This window comes from Pelophylax lessonae (assembly GCF_965119305.1).
Source record: "Pelophylax lessonae genome assembly, chromosome: 3".
NCBI classification, from domain to species: domain Eukaryota; kingdom Metazoa; phylum Chordata; class Amphibia; order Anura; family Ranidae; genus Pelophylax; species Pelophylax lessonae.
Window position 1 is genome coordinate 134,471,784 of NC_138770.1, and position 26,262 is coordinate 134,498,045.

General features: G+C 44.0%; 1 protein-coding gene across 4 annotated transcripts; it reads right to left on the bottom strand.

The window, feature by feature from the left end:
* Positions 1-14,013: 14,013 nt before the first annotated feature.
* MYCN (MYCN proto-oncogene, bHLH transcription factor) lies at positions 14,014-25,844 on the bottom strand. Of its 4 annotated transcripts, none has more exons than XM_082251684.1 (3): positions 25,713-25,844; positions 23,898-24,695; positions 14,015-14,947 (listed from the first exon to the last, which is right to left on the bottom strand). In XM_082251684.1, exons 2-3 carry the CDS (start codon positions 24,622-24,624, stop codon positions 14,316-14,318), a joined length of 1,359 nt encoding a protein of 452 aa, XP_082107810.1. In that variant the 5' UTR covers positions 24,625-24,695; positions 25,713-25,844; the 3' UTR covers positions 14,015-14,315. The 4 variants fall into 4 exon arrangements, with proteins under 4 accessions (XP_082107811.1, XP_082107810.1, XP_082107813.1 ...); XM_082251687.1 differs by having other exon boundaries at positions 14,015-14,926; positions 23,889-24,695; XM_082251686.1 differs by having other exon boundaries at positions 14,015-14,935; positions 23,889-24,695.
* Between the last annotated feature and the right edge of the window lie 418 nt (positions 25,845-26,262).

Here is a 26,262-nt window from a genome sequence, read left to right on the forward strand (position 1 = left end):
CATGCGCCAATTTGTAAATCAAGCAGGTGACTAAATAGTGGCACGCTTGTGTAAAAATTGTCCACGTACAAATGGTACCCCTTTCCGGATAAGGGTGACACCAAGTCCCAAACAATCTTACCGCTGCTCCCTATGTAGTCTGGGCAGTTCGGGGGCTCCACAGTGCTATCTTTTCCCTCATAGACACGGAAATTAACTGTATAGCCTGTGGCCCTGTCACAGAGCTTATACAACTTGACCCCGTATCTGGCACGCTTGCTGGGGAGGTACTGTTTGATAGCAAGACGGCCAGTAAATTTAATCAGGGACTCGTCAATGCAGACAACTTGTTCGGGGGTAAACAAGGCTGCAAACCGCTGATTGAAGTGGTCTATGAGGGGCCGAATTTTGTGGAGCCGATCGTATGCAGGGTCTCCCCGAGGACGACAGATTTCATTGTCGCTGAAATGCATAAATCGCAGAATTTGCTCGTATCTCCCCCTGGACATGGAGGCAGAGTACATGCGCATATGGTGAGCTGGGCTAGTGGACCAATATAGCCGCAATTCACTTTGTTTAGTTATGCCCATGTGGAGGGAAAGGCCCAGAAAGATCTTAAATTCGGAAACCGTTATAGGATTCCAGCCGAATCGTCTGGCAAGGTGCGAATTTGGGTTGGCGGCGATAAATTGTTGAGCATATAAATTTGATTGATCCACAATAGATCTGAAAAGATCTTCCGTGAAGAACAGCTCAAAAAAGTTCAGGGGCGTAAAACCAGCTGTCTCCACGTGGATTCCAGGTTGGGCGGTGAATGGGGGAAGTACTGGCGCTGTAGAATCAGTGGGTTGCCAATTGGGATATGCCAGCGCATCAGGGAGGGCACTATGGGCTCTACGGGCCTGTCTTCGAATACGCGGTGGCTGCGGGCCACTACTTGTGCTAGCCACCGCACCAGCTTCAACTGCACTTAGGGGACTCGCCACGTCACCAGGTCTTACTGCAGTGCTGGTTGTACTAGGTCCAGGTTGTACTAGGCCGCTGGCGCTTGCCAGGTCGCCAGAAGGATGAGCGGCACTAGTACCCACACTCTGCTCCATACGAGCACCCTGCGATTCCTGCATTTCAACAACACCAGAATGGGGTCGGGTACGCCTGGGTCTAACAGGGACCCATCTGTCGTCGGAGCTGTCTGTCAGGGAGCCGCTGCTGTCATCTGGTTCGTATACTGACCCTGATTCTGCCGGTGAGGCTTCCCCATCGCTCTCACCTGACATGGTCATCATACTGTAAATAGCTTCATCACTGTACGAACGTTTAGACATTTTGGTAACTAAATTTACCCGTACAGTGATGCGACTCACAGGTAATAAAAGCACCTGGTTGTCGAAGACTATTTCAAGCGCTACCAAAAAAACTGCTAATGCTAGCAGGGATCAGGCCTGACTCTGCTAACACAGCGGTTTTGTGTCTTGTGTTTTTTGTAAGTGACAGTAATCTATTGATTACTACACTTACCTGGGTGAAAGGGTTAAACGCAGGTGCTGGCCGGAATCAGTGCTGATCGTGCAAACACCGCGTTTTGGGAACCCTAAACTATGGGGGCGCTAGTATAGCTCTGATCAGATCAGATATTGATCTGTTCAAACACTATACTAGAAATGGAAGTGTAGGTGCGTGCGTGCGTGTGTGGTGATCAAGGGGTTACTTCTAAACTATGCGCCGGGGATCTGGGGGGGGGTGGCGGGGACCCTAAACCTCCTTTGGGAAAGAAACTAGCTAGCTAGCGCAACCTCAAGTCACAATGACACCAATACAAAATACAGTAAAAACAGTATATTATGTGTGTATTAGTGCTAATGTGACAGAGGGTGTAGGGGTTAACGGGATGTGATCAGGGGGGGATCAGGGGTTTAAATCTTTATTGGGAGGGACTGGCGGGTATCCTAAGGATAAAAGGAACGGTGGCAAGCGCTAAACCTGGTCACAAGTCACACTTATACGGGTATATAGAAAATGCTATATACTGTATACAGTGTGCGTTGTGGCAGGGGGTGTAGGGGTGATCAGGGGGGGATCAGGGGATTAAATCTTTATTGGGCGGGTGGCGGGGACCCTAAACCTCCTTGGGACACAAACTTAGTCGCCTGCGCTAATTCTGATCACAATCACACTAATACAAAAATACAAAAACACAGTATATTACGTTTGTATTAGTGCTGATGTGACAGAGGGTGTAGGGGTTAACTAGCGGTGATCAGGGGGGGGTCAGGGGAGATCAGGGGCTCAAATCTTTATTAGGGGGGGGTGGCGGGTAATTCAAGTGGAAAAAAGGGGGTCGCAAGCGCTAGACCTGACCACAAATCACACTTATACGTGTATATAGCAAAATGCTATATACTGTATACGGTGTGTGTTATGGCAGGGGGTGTAGGGGTGATCAGGGGGGGGTCAGGGGCTTAAATCTTTATTGGGCGGGTGGCGGGGACCCTAAACCTTCTTGGGACAGAAACTTAGTCGCCTGCGCTAATTCTGATCACAATCACACTAATACAAAAATACAATAACACCGTATATTGCGTTTGTATTAGTGCTGATGTGACAGAGGGTGTAGGGGTTAACGGCGGTGATCAGGGGGGGGTCAGGGGAGATCAGTGGGTTAAATCTTTATTAGGGGGGGGTGGGGGGTAATTTGAGTGGAAAAGGGGGGGTCGCAAGGGCTACACCTGTTCACAAATCACACTTATACAGGTATATAGGTATATGCTATATGCTGTATATAGTGTGTGTTGTGTCAGGTGCTGTAGGGGTTAATTGGGGGGGCGATCGGGGGTGAAATGTGCCTATCTAAGTGTGTATGTACGTGCTTGGTGCTGTACTTACAATTAGATGTGCTCTCCTCTCACGCTGGATCCGAAAAGACCGTTGGGAGGGGAGGGCACATCTCCTCTAAGCCTGTGTTTACATTTCACAGGCTTAGAGGGAGATCTGATTGGGCAGGACCGATCAACAGGTCCAGACCAAAAATGATTGGCCTGGACCTGATGACTGATCGGTTCTGAACCCAATCGAGTCATCGGCGGGACCGCGGGTGCGCGCGCGCGCGCGCCAGAGCGGCGAAGGCTAGTGACGTACCGCTACGTCACTCTGCCTGGCCGGGGCTGACCGCCGCAGTATATAGTCGTGCGGCGGTCGGCAACCGGTTAAGGGCTACAGCAGTAAGGGCAGAGCGGACAGCACATCGGTCACGTGACCTCCCCAGCTGACATCAGAGGAGGATCTTGGCCCCTCCCGCTGTAGCCCTTAGATCAGAGGAGAGCGTCTGGAGATCAAGTGACCAGCCACAAAAGCTCTGACATAAGGTAATAACAGGCATTGTTTTTCACAAATAGGCACACAGTGTGTTAATGTCTTGATAAAAGAGAGGGCTTGCATTAAATCTTTTTTTTTTTTTACTTAACAACCACTTTAATTACCTGAAAGGGTATAAAAGGGTGAACACCTATGTCTTTCAAGGCGTCACAATGAAATAAGTGTAGTGAATGTGCTTCAATCCAAATTGTAAAAAAACATTTAAAACGTGATAAAATCAATCTCTAAAGTGCTTAGTGCTTTAAATTATATGAATTCCAAAATATCATGAATATTGCCAGAATGTGTGATTAAAAAAGGTCCACTTAAAATAGTCAAAAATTGTCCAATCAAACAAAGGTGCGTCTTCAATCCCAATCTAAACGATCTACAAAATTGCTTCCGTGCAAATAAGGTGTGGTGACTAATTTCCTCCATCAGGTGTCACTTCTAGGTGCTCTAAATTCTCACCTCAAATATAGAAATAAAATGCCTGTGTTTGTGTGCCTTTTCCTCTAATGTGGTTCCTTATGGCTCCCGGGACCTTCCTAAGGGGTCCTGTGTATATTCCCGATCTTTGGTATACCTCTAGGCTCCTTATTTAGGACTCCTTGTATCGCGGGTTCTTTATTTACTGCCACGACCTCAGGAGCTCATCAAATAAAGAGGGCCATCATGGTGCAGTATTATAAACAATTTATTCCACAAATAAAGTATTGCACTTACATTTAAATTTCTTGTTATCAGCATAAACTCAGCATAACAGCGCTATGGGGACATCGCTCCGTCCGTCACGTCACTTCCGGTTGTTTGGGCACCTCCTACGCATTACGTCACGTGACTTCCTCAGGGAGTCTCAGTGACTTCCTCAGGCCTACCTTCGATCCGATCAGCTAAAAACAAAGGGAAGAGGATTCATCCTCTTATGCGTCGGTGGATCGGATCGGAGGTGGTCAGTTGTAAACGGACAGCCGGTCTATTTACACCCAACCGCCCCGATTGGTTTGTGTCCGCTCTGCATAAACTGAATGAACAGGTACCTGTCATTTGTCCACTCTGCTCAGCAGGGTGGAGCAACGGACAGATCCCCTGCTGAGCAAAGTGGAAAGGGGCCTAAAGCTGGCGATAGATGGATCAGAATTCAGCTGGTTCAGCAGGGAAAGCTGTTCAGGTTGCTGGGTGATTGAAAAAAAATGATCCATGACCAGCCTTAAAAACACCAGCAGATTTAGACAGACTCTTGCTGCTGAGAATCAATTGCAGTGAAGAGGAAGTGGGAGACGGGCCTAAGTCCTGCTGTGTTAGTCTAAGAAGCGAGCATCCATAGACATGCAGATTGGGAGCTATAAAATGTTTGTTATTTTAATTTAAAAAATAAAAAAAAAATCTGACTTTGAGTGCCAGAGGAAGTTGAAAATAAGAGACTAAGGCCCCTTTCACACAGGCGATCCGATCCGCCTGTCAGTTTTTCAGGCGGATCTGATCAGATGCTCCATGCATTCCTATGGGGCAGCGGATGTCAACGGAGACATCTCCGCTGACACCCGCTGCTATCCGATCCGACCCTGTCCGTGAAATCCGGATGGATGGAAACCTATTTTCCATCCGTCTGGTGGATTGGATCGGATGGGATCGGATGAGAACGGACAGGCGGCCTGTTCTCATCTGATCTCCCCATAAAGAACAGCGGGGATCTGACAGCTCCGATCTGTCATCCGCCTGCTCAGCGGGGATTGGCGCATCGATCCCCCGCTGAGCAGAACGGGCTCTGTCCGCGGAACGGACCCGTGTGAAAGGGGCCTAAGGCCTCATGTACACTGCTGCTGATAAACAAACGTTTTTTTAGGAACAGTTGGGCCTTTTTTTCAGCAGCCCCTGAACTCTCCTCTATGTTATCTTATCTGTCCATGTACACTGAGACGTTTTATAGTTGTTCATGCCCCTTTCACATTTGTGCGACTTGGGACTACAAAGTCCAATGAGTACCGGTAATATCTGTTTGACTTCAAGTCGCAACGACTTCAAAGTAGCCCCTGCACTAATTTGGTCCGGCTTTGATGCGTTATGAAGTTTGAGGTTGAGGTTTTGATGCAAAAAATGTGTTCAGGACGGAAGTTTATAGGCATTTGAAACGCTGAATGCTTCTAACAGCTTGCAAACGCATCTAAACGCGGTAGAAACATTTATAAGCGTTTGTAATAGGAAAATATTGCTGACCATTTGCAATAGGGAAAACAGACTTTCCAGGAGAGAGAGATATATCCTGCATTGTAGGTATTTGGGAACAGTAAAATTTGTTATCTGCAAAAACGCTTCCAAACAAAAACGCTCATAAACTCCAGTAAACGGGACATGTTAAAGAGATTGAACAGATGTTTTTTTACTTTGTTACTAGCTGTCAAGTTCCGGCATTTAGAAGAGGTTTTCAAATGTCTCATGTAAATGAGTCCTTAAATCAACAGGTAAAAATAAAGGGAAATACTATATAAAAGATAAAGGCAGAAACTGCATTTAAAGTATAACTAAAGGCAAAACATTTTTTTGTTAGTTTTGAACAAAGTAGAAAGATATTAGAAACCCCATCAGTTTTTATTGCTGTCTACACCCCCATTAGGCCCCTGTCACACTTGTGCAACCTAAAGGCCCGTACACACGTACCGATCGGCGTCATACAAACGTCGGCGGACGAAAGATCTGCCGATTGTACGATTGTTAGTATGGTGCCTCCGACAGCTGTCTGCGCACATTCTGCGGACAAGAGTCTTTCTTGCAAACATAAAAATTTTTGTATGCCGACACCAGAACGGACGATTGTTCGCCAGTCAGTACAGAAATCAGCCGACAGACCGCAGATTTGCAAGACTGGGCATGCTCAGAAAAGAAAAAACACAGGGAAAGTTAACCATTACATGACATCACTTCTGCAGTCAGCTGAAGTCGGCGGACAAAATTTTTGTGCTGTCTTTGCACTTTTCAACAGACATCGACATCCTGGGGAGAAAAGACGAACGTTTGTATGACGACGATCGGTACGTGTGTACGGGGCTTTAAAGTTGCAGGATTTGGCAACAATTGTTTGCAATGCTTGTGTAATCTTGAGTTCTACTGACCTCAAAACGCATTAAAGTCAGACCAAAGTAGTGCAGGGACTACTTTGAAGTCATTGCAAATTGAAGTCGCACAGATATGAATGGTTCTCTGAATGGAAATCATGGAGTATGACTTGGCATGCGAGGTTGCAGTCCCAAATCGCTGGACAAGTTACACAAGTGTGAAAGGGGCCTTAGGAAAATTCGTCCTCTCTATTTGTCCTATTTACCAATATCATTGAAAGTGGAAGTAAAAGAAAATCCCAAATTTTGGGTTGTCCCCAGGAAAGTAATAGATGGGAAATCTTCCAATGTGGACACTAGTTCTGGTAACCTGGGGGTCCCCAAGGAATTCTGTTAATTTACAGGGATTTCCCCTCACTTCCTGTTTGGCTGTTGGACAGGAAGTGAACAGAAATCTTCGAAATGAGACAGAGATGGCAAAAAAAAAAAAATCTGACAGGGTTTATAATTCTCCCTTATCCAAAATGAAAAAAAAAAAAATGTTTTGCCTATAGGATTGGTAAACTGCAGTAGAATAATTTATGTTTGGGTTTAAAACCACTTTAAAGTTTAAAATATAACTCCTAGCAAACAGCTTAATGCAAAGCTGTTATAATGCTACAAGGTTGTTTAACCACTTACGGACCACCTGCCGCAGTTTTACGTTGGTACTTTGACGTTAAATACCGGGGTTATGGCAGCAGATAGCTATTTTTTTTTTTTTTTTTTAATGGTGGGCGGTCAGCTTTAACATAAGGGTGGTCCCAACGGTGGATTTGCCACGGGATCACCTTTATGGGCGACGAGAGAGGTGCCCCCCCTCCCTGGACCCATCCAGGAAAATGATCCGGCCCGCTGTCTTCTCAGGCAGGAAGTCGAGTGAGGGCAAGATTTTTTTCTTTTTTAGTGTAGATGTGAGGTCTGAGGTCTTTTAAACCCCAGATCTCACATTAAAGAGGTCCAGTCCTGCTTATTTCTATTACAAGGGATGTTTAAATTTTTTGTAATAGGAAAAAAAATTATCAAGTTTTTTTTTTTAAACTGTAAAAATAAAAAAATAAAAGATAAAATACAGAGAGGAAAAAAAATTAAAGCGCCCCGTCCTTGTTAGCTCGTGCGCAGAAGTGAATGAATACGCAAATCGCACCCACATATGTTCAAACCAGTGTTCAAACCACACCTGAGGTATCACCGCGATCGTTTGAGAGAGAGCATAAATTTGTGCTCCAGACTTCTTCTGTAGAAATTTTTAAAGTGTGGCCTATGGGGATTTTTAAGTACCAACGTTTGTCGCCATTCCACGAACGTGCGCAATTTTGAAGCATGACATGTTGGGTATCTCCTTACTCGGTGTAACATTATCTTTCACATTATCAAAAAAATTGGGCTAACTTTACGGTTTTCTTAGTTTTTATTTAAAAAAAGTGTATATATTTTTTTTTAAATGGATTAGTAAGACCCCTGCGGAAATACGGTATGATAAAAATGATCTCTATTTCATTCTCTAGGGTCTCTGCTAAAAAAAAAAAAAAAAAATATATAAGGTTTGGGGGGTTCTAAGTAATTTTCTAGCAAACAAATCAGATTTTAACTTGTAAACAACAAGTGTCAGAAAAAGGCCTGGTCCAGAAGTGGTTAAGATAAAAAAACTTCTACCTTTGCAACCACTTTAAGTGATGTAAACCTCAGACATACAGTGTGTACTTGTCTCAATTAAGAACACTAAGTGCCATTTCTCTCTTCTGCCTCCTTCCTCTGCTATAAGCATGAGCTACCTCTGGCATGTTTTCCTGATACCAAGAGAAAAAAAGGTGATAAGGGGAGGAAGCTCCAGCTGATTGATGGTCTCAGCTCTGTTCCTGTGTGAAGGGGGGTGTGTCCCTTCCATCCAATCAGCTTTCAGAAATCCCCAGCTCAGCTCTGCAGAGTGTAGTTTCAGCTCTACGTCCCCTGTTTTCTGACAGCTCAGACATGATTTAGAAATTCTGGATGACTGCAGATAAACAGGTACAACTTACGTAGGGGTGGATTGGTTTTATCTCTGTATCACCTGAGGCCAGCCACTTCACTGGGTATGTGTGTTTACAACCACTTTATATATTCTATACATTAAGGTAAAAAACCTGAGTACAGCTCTCCCCAACCCCCCTTATTCTTACCTGAGCTTATGCTCGATCCAGCGCTGTGCTCGAGAGCAGCCGCTTTCAATGCTTTCCCTCTCCTTACAGGGAAGATAGCAGTCGGAGCCATTGGCGGCCAAGCTGCACTCTGTGTCAATAGATACAGATAGCATTGCTTGGGATTGAGCCTGCAGGTACACGACCATGCATACTGGCAGGGGAGCCCAGAAGAGGAAGATCAGGGCTGCTCTGTGCAAAACCATTACACAGAGCAGGCAAGTATGACGTTTATTATTTTAAAAATATTGCTTTGACACTTTTACCTATAGGTAAGCCTATAATAAGGCTTACCTGTAGGTACAATTAATATCTCCTAAACCGGCACGGTTTAGGAGATATTTGCAGTGCATGCAGCCGCTCACGCGAGCGGCGCATGCACTCTGAAGGTCCGGGGGAACCTTCAGTTTTCCTTGCGGGGAGCTTGCCGGAAAATCACTCCCACGTGCATGCGCGGGAGTGACGTCATCACGGCTCCGGCCAATCACAGCGCCGGAGCCGCCAAACCCGGAAGAGACGCCGAGGGATCATGGCAGCGCCCGCAGCGATCTCCGGGGGTCCGTGTCGGGGCTTCGTTCTAAGGTAAGTAATACATAATGAGCTGGTATGCGATGCATACTAGCTCATTATGCCTTTGTCTTACAGGTTTCTTTTTTTTTTATTTTCGGGTTTACAACCGCTTTAAAATCACTTTAAATCTATTCATCCAGTCCTGTGATACACTGCACCAATTCCTGCTTGAACTTTACTGCTTCATACCTCTCTGCTTATTGGATATCCTTAAATATGGATTTATTTTCCAATAAGCAGTAGCAATACATTAAGGTGTAATATCACCTGTCTGGCTATACACCCAGGCATACATGTATAAATAAATTACAAATCAAGTAATAGGTAAAACTAGTAAACAGGAGGTCAGCCATTCTCAAGCAGAGTTCTGTGGAATACTAGAGTTCCTATAGAAACTGATAGTTGTTGCTTGAGCAATGGGCAAATTCAGCCTCTCACGTAAACCATCAAACACCAACAATCTTTTTCACATATTTGGAAGGGGGCATTATTCCTGTTGATCACCAATACAAGTCAGTGGTGCCCTTCTCCCAATAAGCAACAGTGTGAAGAGGCCGTTCCGCCAATGGCCAAAGCGGGCCATTCGCTTCAAATGGAGCATTTCACTGAGCAGGGAACACAATTTTCACTCTCTGCATTACCATCTTAAATAGAATTACTGAAACAATTTTGTCATATAGAGCAGTCCTGGGGATTTTAACCACTTAAAGCAGAGTTCCACCCAAAAGTGGAACTTCCGCTTTAAGTAGTTCTAACCCCCTGACATGCCACATTTGGCATGTAATTTTTTGGGGGGGGGGGGAAGCGGGTACCTAGTTTTGACAGGTACCCGCTCCCACTTCCGCTTGGAGCGCCGGGTGCCCACACCAGTGATGCCGGCGCCGCAGAGCAGAGAGGGAGAAGAGCGAGGCTTCGGGCGGCTGCATCGCTGGACCGTTGGACAGGTGAGTGTGTGTTTAGGCTGGAACTCCGATTTAAGGACAAGGCCCATTTCTGACACGTTGTTTACAAGTAAAAATCAGTATTTTTTGCTTGAAAACTACTTAGAACTCCCATATATATATATTTTTATTTTTAACAAAGACTCTGGAGAATAAAACAGCAGTCCTTGCAATATTTTTTGTCCTGTTGTATTTGCGCAGCAGTCTTTCAAACGAAGTTTGATTGTAAAAAAATAAATTTTACTGCATTTAAAAAAACTAAACAGTAAAAGTAGCACAATTTTGTTTGTATATTGTGAAAGATGTCACGCCGAGTAAATAGATAGCCAACATGTTATGGTTTAAAACTGTGCACACTCTTGGAATGGCGACAAACTACAGTACTTAAAAATCCCCATAGTCGACGCTTTAAAACATTTTTAATGGTTACCAGTTTAGAGTTAGAGGTATTTTTCTATAATTATTGCTCTTGCTCTGGCGATCGTGGCAATACCTCCTCACATGTGTGGTTGGAACACCATTTTCATTTGCGGGCACGACTTGTGTATCCGTTTACTTTCGTTCAGGAGCTCACGACGACGGGCGCTTTAACCACTTAAGCCCCGGAAGATTTTACCCCCTTCCTGACCAGGGCCTATTTTGCGATTCGGCACTGCACGGTCATGCGACACTGTACCCAACTGAAATGGACATCCTTTTTTTCCCCACAAACAGAGCTTTCTTTTGGTGCGATTTTTACTTTTTGCGCTATAAACAAAAAAAAAAAAAAAAAAAGAGTACATTTTGAAAAAACAACAATATTTAACATTATTTTTATATGAAATTCCCCCCCAAAAAAAATGTGAAAATCAAAATTTTTAACATTTTTGGCCAATTTGTTTTCTGCTACATATGTTTGGTAAAAAAAAAAAAAAAACACAATAAGCGTATTTTTATTGTTTTGCGCAAAAGTTATTGCGTTTACTAACTAAGGGAAAGATTGTCATTTTTGGTGTTTTTTTTTTTATTATTTTTTTAACGAGTAATGGCAGCAATCTGCGATTTTTTTTGCGGGACTGCGACATTGCGGCAGACAGATCGGACCCTTGACTGACATTTTTGACACTTTTGGGGGTACCAGTGACATTACTACAGTAATCAGTGCTATACATATGCACTGTTACTGTAAAAATGACACTGGCAGGGAAGGGGTTAACTTTATTATTGGTGATGCAGGGGTTAAGTGTGTCCCTAGGGGCGTGATTCTAACTGTAAAGGGGTGTGGCTAGTGATGTAACCACAGAGACATACGATCCTACATAGCAGGATCGTATGATCTCTGCAGGTAGATCAGGGAGAATGACAGGCGGCTTTGTTTACATTAGCCGCCTGCCTTCCTCCCTCTCAACGGGGAGATCGCGAGTGACCAGTGGACATCGGGTCCGTCGGTCACACGCACGGACTTGTTAGGGAACGAGCAGGGGCGGGAGCTCGCCCCTTAGAGGCTCACAGGCTAGCGATGTAGTCCTACGTCACTTTGCCTGTACGGGGCTGACCGCCGCAGTAAATAGTCGTGCGGCGGTCAGCAAGCGGTTAAAAAAAAAAAAATCCTATTTTTTACATTAAATGTTTTTTAAATGTTTTTTATTTTAAAGAATGTAAACATCCCTTGTGACAGTAATAGGCAATGACAGGTGCTCTTTATGGAGGGGTCAAAGACCCCAGACCCCTCCACAGCACGTTTGTAGCCAAGTAAACCAGAAGTGACGTTGTGACGCCGCTTCGGGGTTACTACATCGGAGAACCGATCAAAGCCAAATCCTGATTTGTTCGGGACTCCAACCAGGTGGAGACCCAGGCAGAGCCACAGAAGGCGACGGGGGTGGGAATGACGGGAGGGGACGTCCCTTCCTGCTTGCTGGGATAACGGCTGCTGAGCCGCATCAGCTGTTATCTCCTGAAAGCCGACCGCCGGCTCTAAAAAAAAAAAAAAAAAAAAAAAAAAAAAAAAGGGGAAGGTTGAGATAGGATACTAAAAAAGGTACGTAAACAGTGTATTTAGTTGCCTGCCTAGAGTTTCCTGAATCCCCTTCTAAGCCAGGGCCTTAGAAAGCAGTAATGCAGTCCTGTACCCATATGAAATTTGTGTCCTCTTTTTTTTTTCTACACAAAATAGAGCTTTCTTTTGGCGATAATCACCACGGAGTTTATTTTTTGCTAAATAAACAAAAAAGACCAAAAATTGGGAAGGGGAAAAAAAAAAAAAAAAAAAAAAAACCCACCACACCACAACTTTTTCTTTATTTTGGTTATAAAATGTTGCAAATAAGTAATTTTTCTTTATTGATGTGCAGTGATGAGGCTGCACTGGTGGTCACTGATAATCAGGGCACAGATGATCAGTGCCCTGATTATCAGTGTAAACGTCCCGTCACAGGACAGCCTGTTATCAGCTTTATTTTCCTCACGCTGTGATTGCACTGAGGAAAGGAAAGGTCAATGCCCAGCATTTGTTTACATGTGACCAGCTGTGATTAGACACAACAGCTAAATCACATGGTAAAGGACCACTGTGGCCCTTTACCTCAATCTGCGATCAGCTGTGTCTGAAGAACACAGCAATTGCAGAGCATGCCCGATGGGCGCCCTGGGGGGCAGGGTTCTGGGAGGACTTCAATAGATTCCCTCCTAGAACTGGACGACCGTGCTGTGCCTGTCTCTTTCAGCTATAGTGCAGTTGGCAAGTGGGAGGGGGATACAGACATCCAACAAAAGCCCAGGCGCCATGGCAACCTGGGATTTGTCAAGCGAGGCTGCCCATTACAATAGCGGAGGGTATTGGACTGGACTCTTCCACCAATCAATCCAGAGGTATCTGCATATCAGAGCCCTGAGTATTTGGCACGTGGAGCACTTAAAATAAAAGTTCTAGTGTGCAGGCACCTGGGAGGTGACATTTTCTAACAGCCCTGAACAAGGGTAAGTATTTTACATGTAATGCCAACTTTAACAAAAAAAGGATGTTCTTTAGACCTTTCTGTAAGCAAGATTTCTCTCCTGAGCTTGCTGTAAGTCACATTTAACTTAAACACAAAAAAGTTATAAAGAAATCCCAGGCATTATGTTTTGCACTATTTATTTTCATAAACATGAGGTATTTCAAAGTGCTAGAAGAAGAAGCACTAAAAATGTACATTGGTTGAAAAAGAATGGTAAAAAAAAGAAAAAAAAAAAAAAAAAAAGAAGAACTCCAAAATCCTCTGGTTCTATGTGCCAAACATGAACAAATACAATTAAAACAGGAAAAAAGAGACAAACAGGCTAAGAAAACAAGGCATATATAACTTTCTTTACAAAAAGTTCTTTGTTCAAAAGGTGATAAAGTAATATCTACTCAAAACTTTCACAACTCATTTTCATACGAAAATATAAGTATCAAATTTAGTTATGTATCAGCATTATACTAAAGTATACAGGCAGTGTAAGAATTAGTCCAGTACATAACAAGAGATTAAACAATATATTTGTATACAAAAAAACATGCTCCTCAAACATTGAGGTGTTACAGTACTTAGGTCTGAACTTCCAGTCGCATATTGGTAGTGAGAGCTATCAAGCGTAGCCCAAGTAAAAATTGTACAAAAAGGCAAAAAAAAAAAAAAAGAAGAAGGAGCATTAATGGTATATACAGAAATTCCTCCAGAGGTACAAGTGCTAACCTCAGAACAGTAACATCTGTTACAAAATGAGCACCATAAAAAAATAAAAATAAAACTGAGGCCATTACGAAAAAAGAATTAAAAAAAAAAAAAAAAAAAAAAAAAAAGATATCAGCAGCACAAAATAAAAAACAAAACAGAAAAAAAAAAAAAAAAAAAACACATGAAAACATATAAAAACTACATAAGTAACAAAACAATATATATCCAAAAACAGAGATAACACAACAGTAAATTATTTGGCAGTCTACTTAACTCCTCGAAAGATATCATCCAGTTGTTTCAGAACCACAAATCAAAATAACATCTAATACAAAAAATTGTATTTCATCTGTAGAGTGAACTGGATTTGAAATTAAGCCAACATTCGTAACGTCAAAAATGCTTAAATCTGTTTTTTTTTTTTTTTTTTGTTTTGTTTTTATTTTCCTTTTAAAGAATCAAAAATTGTGCAAAGTGGCAGTGACAGTTCAGAATAAGAGGGAAAAAAAAAAAAAGACAGAATGTTTAGCAAGTCCGGGAGTTTTCAATCTTCTTAACCAAATGTTGCTGTCTAAGCTGCAATTTTTCTTTCTCTAGTAATAGTTTTTCTTCTTCGGCCTGAAGGGAATGAACATATTCAGTGGCTTTTTTCAAGATAACAACCTTTGCGGCTTTGTCATTTTTAACAAGTTCTGGTACATGGTCCCTTAAGGTAAGAAAACTCGACCTCAGGTCATTGCGGCGCTGGCGTTCAAGAATATTGTGGTTGCGTCTCCGCTCGCTGTCTTCAGAGTCGTAACTGCGAGGGCTGGAGCTTTTAGACTTTGGTTGTACCACATTCTTTACAGGTCGGGGAGCCTCACTTTTCTGCTTTTTCTGAGGTGGAGCTACCTCTTCTGTGTCCATGTATGGTGAGGGTGCGGCATAGTTGTGTTGTTGATGGACTGGAGCGCACCTCTTAAGAATGAGTTCAGTAGGCAGGTTCTTTGTCGAGGCAGGGTTGATGTTTTTTGAGCGTAAAATCGTTGGGGAGGTAACTGCTCTGTTGGAAGAGGATCGCCTTTTCTCCACTGTCACAACATCTATTTCTTCTTCCTCCTCTTCTTCATCATCATCATCCTCCTCCTCCTCCTCTTCTTCTTCATCTTCATCATCATCTAAAAAAAAAAAAGAAAACCATTAGGATTACTATACATCGATTCATTAAGACTTCTATTGCTTCCCCCCGCTCCTTTCCTGGGACTCAATGCACTGATTGAATTGGTGTTGGGACAGAAAGGAGGCGGGGCAGCCTTCTTGGGGGTACATTCAGTGGAATAGCATACTAGGGACAATTTTACATAAGAGACAATAAACCTAACAGCATGTCTTTGGAGTGTGGGAGAAAACCGGAGTACCCAGAGGAAATCCATGCAAGCAGTAGAGAGCATGGAAACTCGGAATTCAAACTGAGGAGCCACAAAGCACCACTAAGCCACCTGATGAAGCAGAAATCAAGTAAACCAACGTTTGCCAACCATATTTTAAAGGACTTTCCAGAAAAAAAAAAAAAAGTTTAAATATGGAGGTTAGGCTTAATCACTGCTTTTTTATATCTCTGGGAGATTCCAATGGCCAGATTTTGACACACAAGCTGGCAGCTCATCTGCAGTGGCGATTATAAGGGACGGAGGGCTATAACTGTTCACTAAAATTGGCCATAGATGGTGCGATTTTCTTTCCTGAACCAACAGGTTAAAAAAAAAAAAAAAAAAAAAAAAAAAAAAAAAAAGCCAATCCCCCCCATCAACACAGTGTTGGAGGAATCCCTCCTGCAGAGCTATTGTGTTCTCACAGTGGGCGGGGGGGGGGGGGGGGGGAGCTGTCTCTGCAGGGAGAACACACAATGACTATTACTAGCAGCTATAATCGCATGAAAAATAAAACATGCTGGTTGTACCCAAATCAAATCGATGGATCGACTTGGGTATAATCAGCCTGCTAATACATGGTTTGACTCTTGGATGGTCAATCGTCTATAGCTGGCTTAACTTTGTTGAATCTTTTCAGTCAATTGAAGCCCATGCTCTCTCTCTCTCTCTATTCCTAGATTACCCCATCTGGCTACTAAAAGCTACACACAGATTAGACACACAAGATTTCATCACAAACTTTCAAGCAATCTAAAGCACCAGTGAGATTATTCCCATTTGCAAACTGAATGTGTGTATAGACAAACACACCAAAAATAAAAACACATAGAAGTAGGAAATAACTACAAGGGCATCTTTAAAATGTTTCTGCACTTTATACATTTAGAGTTAAAAAAGTAGGGAAACTTTTTTAAAGAACCCTTGTATTAGGGTGCCCCCCTGACACAAGAGGTTTGGCCTTCTGCTTACATTTCTATGGAATAATACACATCTGCCCTCAAAACCTTTCCCAGGGAAAAAAATAAAAATAAATGAAAAATAAATATTCAATGGCTATAGTTTTTCTCCGAGATCTACCGAAGCCGAAAAGCTGCAAATTGTGGAACGTATTCCCCAGCTTTACCCAATTTGTGGATGGATTGACTCATCACTAGTCACAACCTCTCCTAAGTTTATTCGATTAGGCACAATGGCACAAATTGTACAGTTTCTTAGACGCATTGTGAATAACATAAATTGGAGATTTGCTGTGCTTGGGGAGAAATAAAAAGTGCACACTATAACTGTACAAATCATCTGCCTGGGAGAGACAATCGCTGGGTTTGTTCCGAAAACAGTGCGCTGCTGGTCAGATCTGTAGGCCCCTCTAAGCCGGGCATTTGGTTTCCAGCCAATAAGACAGCTGTTGTAAGGAAGTGCTTCCTCGGAGCTGTCAAGAAACAAACATGAAAGAGACACACAGGAGCTTAGACTAAATCCCTGTATGTGTGGAAGGCTGTTAGAGGCCTGGGGACACCAACAAAGTAAGTTTGTTTTCACAGAAAGGATTGCAGTTCTCCTAACACCCTAATGTGGTTATGCTTGTAGAAACAAAGAGTGCCAAGCGCTGCTAGACTCAACACATTGGAGTTGATTTACTAAAACTGGAGAGTGTAAAATCTGGTACAGCTGTGGATGGTAGCCAATCAGCTTCTTCAATTAAGGTTTTGACCAAAAAAAAAAAAAAAAACACTGAAAGCTGATTGGTTTCTATGCACAGCTGCACCAGATTTTGCACTCTACAGTTTTAGTAAATCAACCTCGTTTACTCTCTGTAAGGGCCCTTTCACACGGGCGTTCCGTATATCACCCCATCCGTTTGCGGGTGATATAAGGACATAATGTATGTCAATGGCAATTGCGGATGTCAGCGGATGACCATCCGCTGACATCCGATTTTCGTCCTCTCAGTTCAGTTCCGTTTTTTGGAACGGAACAGAACCCTATTTTTGTTCCGTTTAAAAAAAGGAACGGATGGGAAAAAAAAAAAAAAAAAAAAAAAAAAAAAAAAAAAAAAAAATCGGATGTCAGCGTTGTCATCCGCTGACATCCGCAATCCCCATAGACTTACATTATGTCCGTATATCATCCGCAAACGGATGGGATGATATGCGGACATACGGAGCGGATGACACAAGTGTCATCCGCTCCATGAAAAAAAAAAAAAAAAAGTGCCGGAGCGGATCGCAATGCGGTCCGCTCCGTGTGAAAGAGCCCTAAGGGTCCTTTCACATGGTCTTTCCGGCTGGCAGACTCCTTTTTGCTCAGCAGAGATCGATCCGCCGATCCCCGCTGAGCAGGCAGATGACAGGTCCGTCTCCGCTTACTTTGCAGAGACAGACCTGTCAGATCCCCGCTCTCCTCTATGGGAGATGCGATGAAAATGGACTGCTTGTCCGTTTTTATCCGATCCGATCCTACAGACGGATGGAAAATAGGGTTTCCATCCTTCTAGATTTCACAGACAGGATTGGATCAGATAGTAGCGGGTGCCAGCAGAGACGTCTCCGCTGACATCCGCCACTCCATAGGAGGTGCATGAAGTGTCCGATCAGGTCCGCCAGAAAGACTGACAGGTGGACCTGATCGGAAAGCCCGTGTGAAAGGGGCCTATGGAGGGCAGCAAGTGGACATGGGCGAATTGATCCACAATTTGGTCTATTCCGACTTATTCTAGATAACCGCCATTTATTTTTTTGTATTGCCTATTTTTCTAAGCTTGTAAAAGCAGATCCTATTTAGCATGAATCATGTAAATGTATATCAATTAATGATGTTTGTGATTATGTGCTGATTAAACAACTCTACACATATATGTTGAAATAAAAAAAATTTTGGTAAAAAGGATTAGATTCACTCAATTTGCTGATTGAACAGAGCGGTGAAAAGTGTTCAATACACAGCTCCCGCTTATTAATTGAACAGCAATTTGTTGTAACTGCTATCATTACCAGTCATATATATCATCAACAGTCGTGAGTCAGTATCTGTGCCGGACCTAAAGCTGGAAAAGCCCAGCCTAGCTTCTAGCTTGGTGTTCTTCAGTTCCAACATCCATAGGATGGAAGAGATTTCATAATTAATTGTCCAGAGACACAGATGACATTAGATGTGAAAGATGAAGGATATCTGGAAACCATAACCCTAGTGAGCATAGCTACATAATAGATCAAAAACGAACACACATTATCATATTTGTAGCAAACTACCATTGGTTTATTGTATCTAATAAATACAAAGATCTTAGCAATTTCTGTAGTCATATCAGCACCATGTCAGACTGGATGAAAATATGAAAATATGCATAAACTGAATCCAAAATCTGAAGATGTACTTAGAGCGCCCTCTGGATCAGCAGCTTGTGGAAGCCCCTCCCCTCTACTTATGTAGGAAGGCGAATGTTCAAAGATCCTCCCTGTGAACCTGCCCTTAGCAAGTTCACATTGGGAGGGGTTCACACCTAGGTGAGTTTCACAAGCATTTTTATGTACTGAATACTATGGAAAGATATTGCTTACTGGCATTATTGGGCACCTCAGTTCTGTGCAATGGCATCAGTGGAGTTTTGCACACCTTACTGCTGTGTGATAGTGCGCTATAAACATTGCAACTGTGTCCCAAATGCCATGCTAGTGTTCTGCTGCCCCAAAGCTGCGTACCTTCGCAATGCACTAAAAACAAAGCCAGTCTCCTGTTGACGTGATCCCCCCCCCTCCCCAAGGTGTAATGCAAACAATCCTAAGACACCTACGGCCACCCCAGACCAAAGCACCTTCATGCATACATTAAAAGACATAACATTTTTTAAATTGCCTCAAAAAACACAGTTACTTACAATAAACAGAAAGCAGAATATTGATTTACAATAAGAACTATCAATAATTACCAATTAACAGGCTTACCTTCCTAGATTTGCAGAGAAAGCAGAGCTGCTGTTCTCTAGTTCTTCCACCCTCACAGACTAGGTGTCCCCTTCTACACATTGGAAGAACAACTTGTGAAATTCTCTTTCATATGGTTGTAGCTACCACATGCAAATGAGGCATGCTCAAACATAGGAGCGAAGATTACTGTCCATACCCGATGCTCACATTCATTGACGAGCCATCAAAGCAAGTTTTAACACAAAGGAAACCCTCATAATACAGACTATATCTACAGCCAGATTATTGGGGAACATCCTCCCTTGCATTGGTGGCCAGAGGGAGGCACACCCCCTTTGCATTGGTGGCTAGCAGTGTTCATTTTGTCGACTAAGGCCCCTTTCACACTTGGGAGTCTGTCGGCGGACTCAGTTTTTCTCAGCGAGGGATCGATCCGCCGATCCTCCGCTGAGCAAGCAGATGGCAGCTCTGTCTCCACACTGTGCGGAGACAGAGCCGTCAGGTCCCCGCTGTTCTCTACGGGGGAATCGGATGAGAACGGACCACCTGTCCATTATCATCCGATCCGCTGGACGGATGGAAAATAGGGTTTCCATCCGTCCAGAATTGACAGACTGAATCGGATGTCAGCAGAGATGTCTCCACTGACATCCGATGCCCCATAGAGATGCATGGGGCATCCGTTCAGATCCGCCTGAAAAACTGACAGGCGGATGCGAACAGTCTGCTAGTGTGAAAGGGGCCTTAAAAGTCATCAGACTAAAATAAGACTAAAACAAATTATATTTTAGTCAAAAGACTAGGACTAAAAGGAAATCAAAAAGCGACATCAAAATAAAAAAGGAGCTGTACAGTCAAAGCTCGTTTGACTGTACATCTATGGATTCTGCACTCCTGTGACCCGTTTTCAGCAGAGAGCAGGTTGAAGTCCACTCTCTGCCGACGTCACAGAAGTCAGTCCAACCGACACCCGTCTCAGCCTCTTAGCTCCCCGCCCCTCCACAGCTCAGCGATCCAATGGAGCGAGGAGGGGGGCAGAGCAAAGAGTGGTGACTGGCAGGGGGAGCTGGCAGAACTGAGGGATCGGCGGTGTTCGATCATTTAGTTATCAGTGCAGAGGCGCCGGGGGACAGATGCAGCATCGGACCGAAGCTGCATAAACCTGGGCAAGTAGAATTCTGGAAAAAAAAACCCAGACTTCTCTTTTAACACTACTCTGCTGGCCATTTCAAAATCGGCAACACAATTCCATCCAGAGCCTGTAATAATAGCACAAGAAAGTTTAAACATGTATTGCACCACTGCATAAGCATAAGTAAGGGGCATCTATCAAGCTGCTGAAAGAGGGAAAAAAAAAAATTAAGAAAAAGACTTTTCTTTTATTTTTTCTTTAAAACTAATGTTGATAATATATTCAGATATTATGTGCAATGACATTACAGCCAATAGACTTTACAGGTTTTTTTTTGGGGGGGGGGGGGTTGTTTTTGTATTTTAAAGTTGCACTTGTGTTTTTCAAAAAGAAAAAAAAAAAAAAGTGTTTGTTTATAAAACTTGGTTTTATTTATAAAGACATTATACATCACAATGGCAAAGAGCCCATTCAGACTAGCGCGACACGACTTTGGGGGGGCGACCTGTGAAGTCGCGTGCACCGCGACTTTGGCGCAACTTGCAGAGACTTCACATAATGGAAGTCTATGCAAGTCGCCTCCAGGTCGCCCCAAAGTAGTACAGGACCCTTTTTCTAAGTCGGAGCGACTTGTGTCGCTCGTATTAGAACGGGTCCTGTGCTAATCAATGGACCGCGACCAAGCGCGACTTGTCAGGCTGACAAGTCGCCTGACAAGTTGCGCTAATGTGAATGGGCTCTCAATCTTCTGTGTCTGTAGTGCATGTTCAAACCTTAATACCATAAATAATAACATGTACGATTTTCACTCCAGGAGTTTATAATTAATTTGGAAATTCTGATGAAATGTTTAAATAATGCATTACAATTTACCTAAACCTATTCGATTTTAGTAGACTAGAATACGACGAAAACTAAAATGGCATTTTATTCAAAAGACTGACTAAAACTAAATCTAAATTAATTGTCAAAATGAACACTAGTGGCCAGAGGTAGGCACGCCCCCCCTTTCCATCGGTGGCCAGAGGGAGGCACGCCCCCCCCTTTCCAATCGGTGGCCAGAGGGAGGCACGCCCCCCTTTCCAATCGGTGGCCAGAGGGAGGCACGCCCCCCTTTCCAATCGGTGGCCAGAGGGAGGCACGCCCCCCTTTCCAATCGGTGGCCAGAGGGAGGCACGCCCCCCTTTCCAATCGGTGGCCAGAGGGAGGCACGCCCCCCTTTCCATTGGTGGCCAGAGGGAGGCACGCCCCCCTTTCCATTGGTGGCCAGAGGGAGGCACGCCCCCCTTTCCATTGGTGGCCAGAGGGAGGCACGCCCCCCTTTCCATCGGTGGCCAGAGGGAGGCACGCCCCCCTTTCCATCAGTGGCCAGAGGGAGGCACGCCCCCCTTTCCATCGGTGGCCAGTGACAGGAATACACTCTTACATTGGTAGTCAGTGGGAGGGGGGAATACCCTGTTACATTGGAGAATGCCCCACTTATTCTTATTCTGGAAGAGGGCCCCCTCTTTACAAATAGCTTAAAAGAGCATTGGTGTCAGTGGTTACCTAAGAGTCAGAAACTGTTTGATGCAGAGGAACCCCTAGCAACCTTTGAGAGGAACCCCTTGATGAGAAAGGAGGTTTTACTTGAATGAGGTGGTAGCTGGCTATCATGGTAGCTGGCTATTTAATACAAACCCTGCAAACAGGAGCCAATTACCATTCTAAAAATATAAATGTATATACAAAAATGTAAACGGGGAGGTCTAATAAAAGAGGAAAAGAAATCCTTAAATAGCTATATCCTAATTAGTAGGGCAGTGGGATAAAGGGTAGACTGAGGGGCTTGCTGGCAACATGGCGCTGTAATTCTGCCTGAGAAGCTGCTCTTTAAGTTGCCAGGCATCTGTTACTAGTAACTAACATGATAGGATTACCTTTTAGATATACAGAAAACCCCGTCTGCCGCTTCAGCTGCCTAAAAAGGTCTCTTTTAATTCAATGAACCCTTTCAAAATTAAAAGCAAAAAAACACCGCCATCTGCTGGCCTCCCAGCTCAATGGGCGGCTGATTGAGTGGCCTGCGCTACGCCTGTTATATGAGTGAGGTCAAAAGAGAAAAGGACTTTGTGAGCTGGAGTTACCATGTCAGCGCTTTCAAGAGCTTCTATTCTAATAAAAAAAACGAACATTTTTTTTTTTTTTTTTCAGTCCGCTGCTTACTGTTACAGCTAATGAATATTGCAGAGAGCTGCCTGCCCTTGACCTGAGTAAATCTCGCTTCTAACCTTGAATATGCTGCTGAATGCATCTTACTTCCAAACAAACAACAGCTACCTTCCTACTATTCAAACCTGATTCTATGCAGAAGAGATTCTTAGCCCATAGAGCATCAAAATCCATCAAAGGGTCAGCGTAAGATTGAAGAGTCAGCCCAGAGGTCCTTCAAAAGAGCTACAACTAATCACCGAGCAGCACAAAGGGAGATTATGTTGAAAACAAATGATTGACGTAAATAATACTAAACCTCAATTGTAAATTACAGCACCCATTATTTCAGAGGATAAAAAGACACACCAAGCTAGGCATTGCCTACAAGTAATAACTTGATATCAAGACTTTTTACAGATGAAGCTTTTATTTTACTCTGCTCAACACACCCACAAACTCAAAGTGCTTCGGTCCTGAGTGAGAAGTGCCAATGTCAACCATCTGTGACCTTCTGTGGAACACCTAGAAAGAGCTTTGGGGATTAATCCAAACATTTTAAAAGCTAGTTCTGTGCAGAAAACCATAGCTGGCATTCAGATGTGCCAGATACATTAAATGTCAATGCAGGACCTATGCATACATAGATCCTGAGTGAGAAGTGGCAATGCCAACAGTTGATGACTTTCTGTGGAACATCTAAAAAGGGGCTTATTCCAAACATTTTAAAAGATGGTGCTGTGCAGAAACCCATAGCAGACAGACACTCAGATGTGCCAAGTACACTCCGTGTAGGACCTATGCATTCAGGGTGAGAAGTGGCAATGCCAACGGTTGGTGACCTTATGTGGAACACTTAAAATGGAACTTATTCCAAACATTTTAAGGACAGTGCTGTGCAGAAACCCATTGCATGTAATTAGATGTGCCAAGTACACTCCATGTCCATGCAGGACCTATGTATACATAGGGCCAGGGTAAGAAGTGGCAATGCCAACGATTGTAGATCTTCCCTGGAGTACCTAAAAGGCCCTCTGGGAATATACCAAACATTTTAAGGATGGTGCTGTACAGAAACCCATAGCAGGCAATCCAAGATGTGTCAAGTACACTCCATGCCCATGCTGAAGAAAGCTTAGACTGGCTTCTAGAGGTTGCTGCACTGCTGGTGGCACCATTATGGAATATGTATAACTCTCAACATACAGTACAACCTTACTTTAAAAAAAAAAAAAAATTAAATGTATATATTTTATTTTATTTTTTTTAAGACATAAATACATGTAAGTCAACATAACTATGTGCCTCAAAAAAAAAAAAAAAAAAAACTATATATAATTTTTTTGTTATTACATGTATAGTACAATGTACACAAAGGTACCTCAATGTCTGTTATGTGTAGACTACTACGGAGTACCAGAAGCACACATGCTCTACTTACCAGACTCACTGTGACTCTCATCTCCAGAGCTGGTGCTGTTTCGACACGGCTGGTTGCAACCCCTGGTGGGTACAGAGGATGGCACAGCAGCTGAGGCTATGGCACTGATGGGTGTAGCAGCCTGGGCATTTCTGCCGCTCTCTCCCTTATTGACTGGGAAAGGAAAAACCACAGCTGGGTCCACGCAGTGAGCAGCAGGGTTGTTCAGATCCTCTCCTTGCCCCAGTAGGTTGCTGGCGGTAGGGGTGCCAGTCTGATTGGGGGTTCCAGATTCTACAATCCCTGTAGCCTTCCCGAGCTTCTCGTTGACAGCCCTCTCCAGCTTCTCCCTGGCGGAAAAGCCACTCCACATGCAGTCCTGAATGATGATGGACTTGAGGTTGCAAGGGGACAAACCCAGCTCGTTGCTCTGCGGCAAACCCCAGCCCGAACCCCCCAGCAAGTCAGCTTCGGGCGGCAGCAGCAGGAACTCGGAAGCCCAATCCAAAGCATCCCCGTCCCCCGGTAAGCCATACTCGAGTAGGGGACCCTGTCCAGGAGACAACGGGTCACTCTGTAACCCAGCTCGACTAGGGGAGAGAGGAGGAGTGGGAAGCAGCTCAAACTTCTTCCAGATGTCTTCTCCTGGGGGAGCACAGTCCGGTCCGCACAAATAAAAGTCATCCTCGTCTGGGTAGAAACAAGGCTGCAGGGAGTCAAACTCCAGGTCGGGGTTCTTGCTCACCACCCCGGGCATCTTTCCGCTCCTCCTGGCTTACCAAGAAAACGACCAGAGACAGCTTATCCAAAGACCCAGCCAGCCACTATCTGCAAGAGAGAGAGATAGACTCCAGTCACGACTAGGATACAGAGACTCAAATCCAGGTGAACAGCAATAGGATGAAACTGCCAATGGTCCATGCAGGTTTTTTTTTTTTTTTTTTGGGGGGGGGGGGGGGAGCAAGCAAAAGGATGCACAGGGGCTCTGCTCCTGGAAACAGGGCTCTGCACCATTCGCTAGCAACACCCACACAGACTGATCTCACTGCACTGTGCCTGCTGAATGGATAAAGATGCAAAAAAAAAAAAAAAAAAAAAGAGAAGCTGTACAGACCGCTCCTGGGTGGCATCTATAGGTCTGTGTACCAAACACACTCAGTTATGTCATTTAGACAGATCACATCGCTTGACGTTAATCACTTTTGCAACCCCCGCCCTCACCCCGATTAGAATAACGGCATGCACTCCCTAGAAAGACAGGACACTAGTTCTAAGTGGAGCTGTGCCCACAGTGTACCAGCTGGCAGCCCTGACAGGAGATGCTGGGTGCATCACTACAACAAGGGCAACAGGAGGAAACAAAAATCACAAAAAAATGCATGCAAAAAATTGAAACAAAATCACAGAAAATGCATGCTAAACAAAAATTATAAAAAACAAATTTACAAAAAATGCATGCATGCGAAAAAAAATAAAAAATATGTATAAATAAATAAAATCAACTAGAATATTATTATTATTATTAATAGAAAAAAAATGTGTGTATATACATATATACATACATACATACATACATATACACACACAAATTGATCTCAGATCTTTAAAAATGGGGAACTGCTAGATCAACCCTTAGCTGCTCCTCTTCTGACAGCCTACAAGGTGTGACAACTAGGGGTGATGATGTGCCAATTGTAACCCCTAGCAACAGCACCCTGCCTCTGGACCTGTGCATGCCTGTTGCTATGGGTAACCATCAATGACTGCACTGGCAGAAGGAGGACAGGGCATCCTGGAAGACAAGTGCACTGTGCAGCAATGGCAGGCAATGTAGAGGCTGCTTACCTGTGTGTATCCCTGGCTGTACAGCACTCCCTCCTCTCCCTGCACTCTGCACACTGTCACTGCCTGCACTTCCAAGCTGCTGGATATTATTAAGTTAAAAAAAAAAAAAAAAATGACACACCCGGGAGAAAGGGAGGCGGATAGAGAGGGAGAGAGACAGGGAGAAGAGACAAGACCCAATTTCACCCCACCTCCTTCCCCCCTCCCTTCTTTGCTTCATCAGCCGTCCTACTTGGGAGGTGCAACTTGTTTCGCGCCAAAATACCTCCTGCCTCCTGCTCACCCCTCCTCCTCCTCCTCCTTCTACACTGGGAAATGTGAGCCTGCTGCTTATCGCCCAATAGGTTTCCGGCTCACAGGGGCAGCCGGCCGTGCAGCTCTTCAAAGGGCTGAGAGGGGGGCAGGCAGATGGGAGGCTGCTCCATTATACAGGCTGCCTATGGTGTGTGTGTGTGTGTGTGTGTGTGTGCTGCTGGCCACACAGCCTGAGAGCAGGAGGAGGAGGAGGAGGAGGGGAGAGGCGGCCTATAGATGTGTGTGAGATCATTGT

Excerpts from the sequence above, each read along its gene's own strand:
- MYCN (XM_082251685.1), bottom strand. The coding sequence starts at position 24,624 with ATGCCCGGGGTGGTGAGCAAGAACCCCGACCTGGAGTTTGACTCCCTG. Across the intron at positions 14,948-23,897 it reads CTCTGGAGATGAGAGTCACA|ATGATGATGAAGATGAAGAA; the intron begins GTGAGTCTGGTA and ends TTTTTTTTTTAG.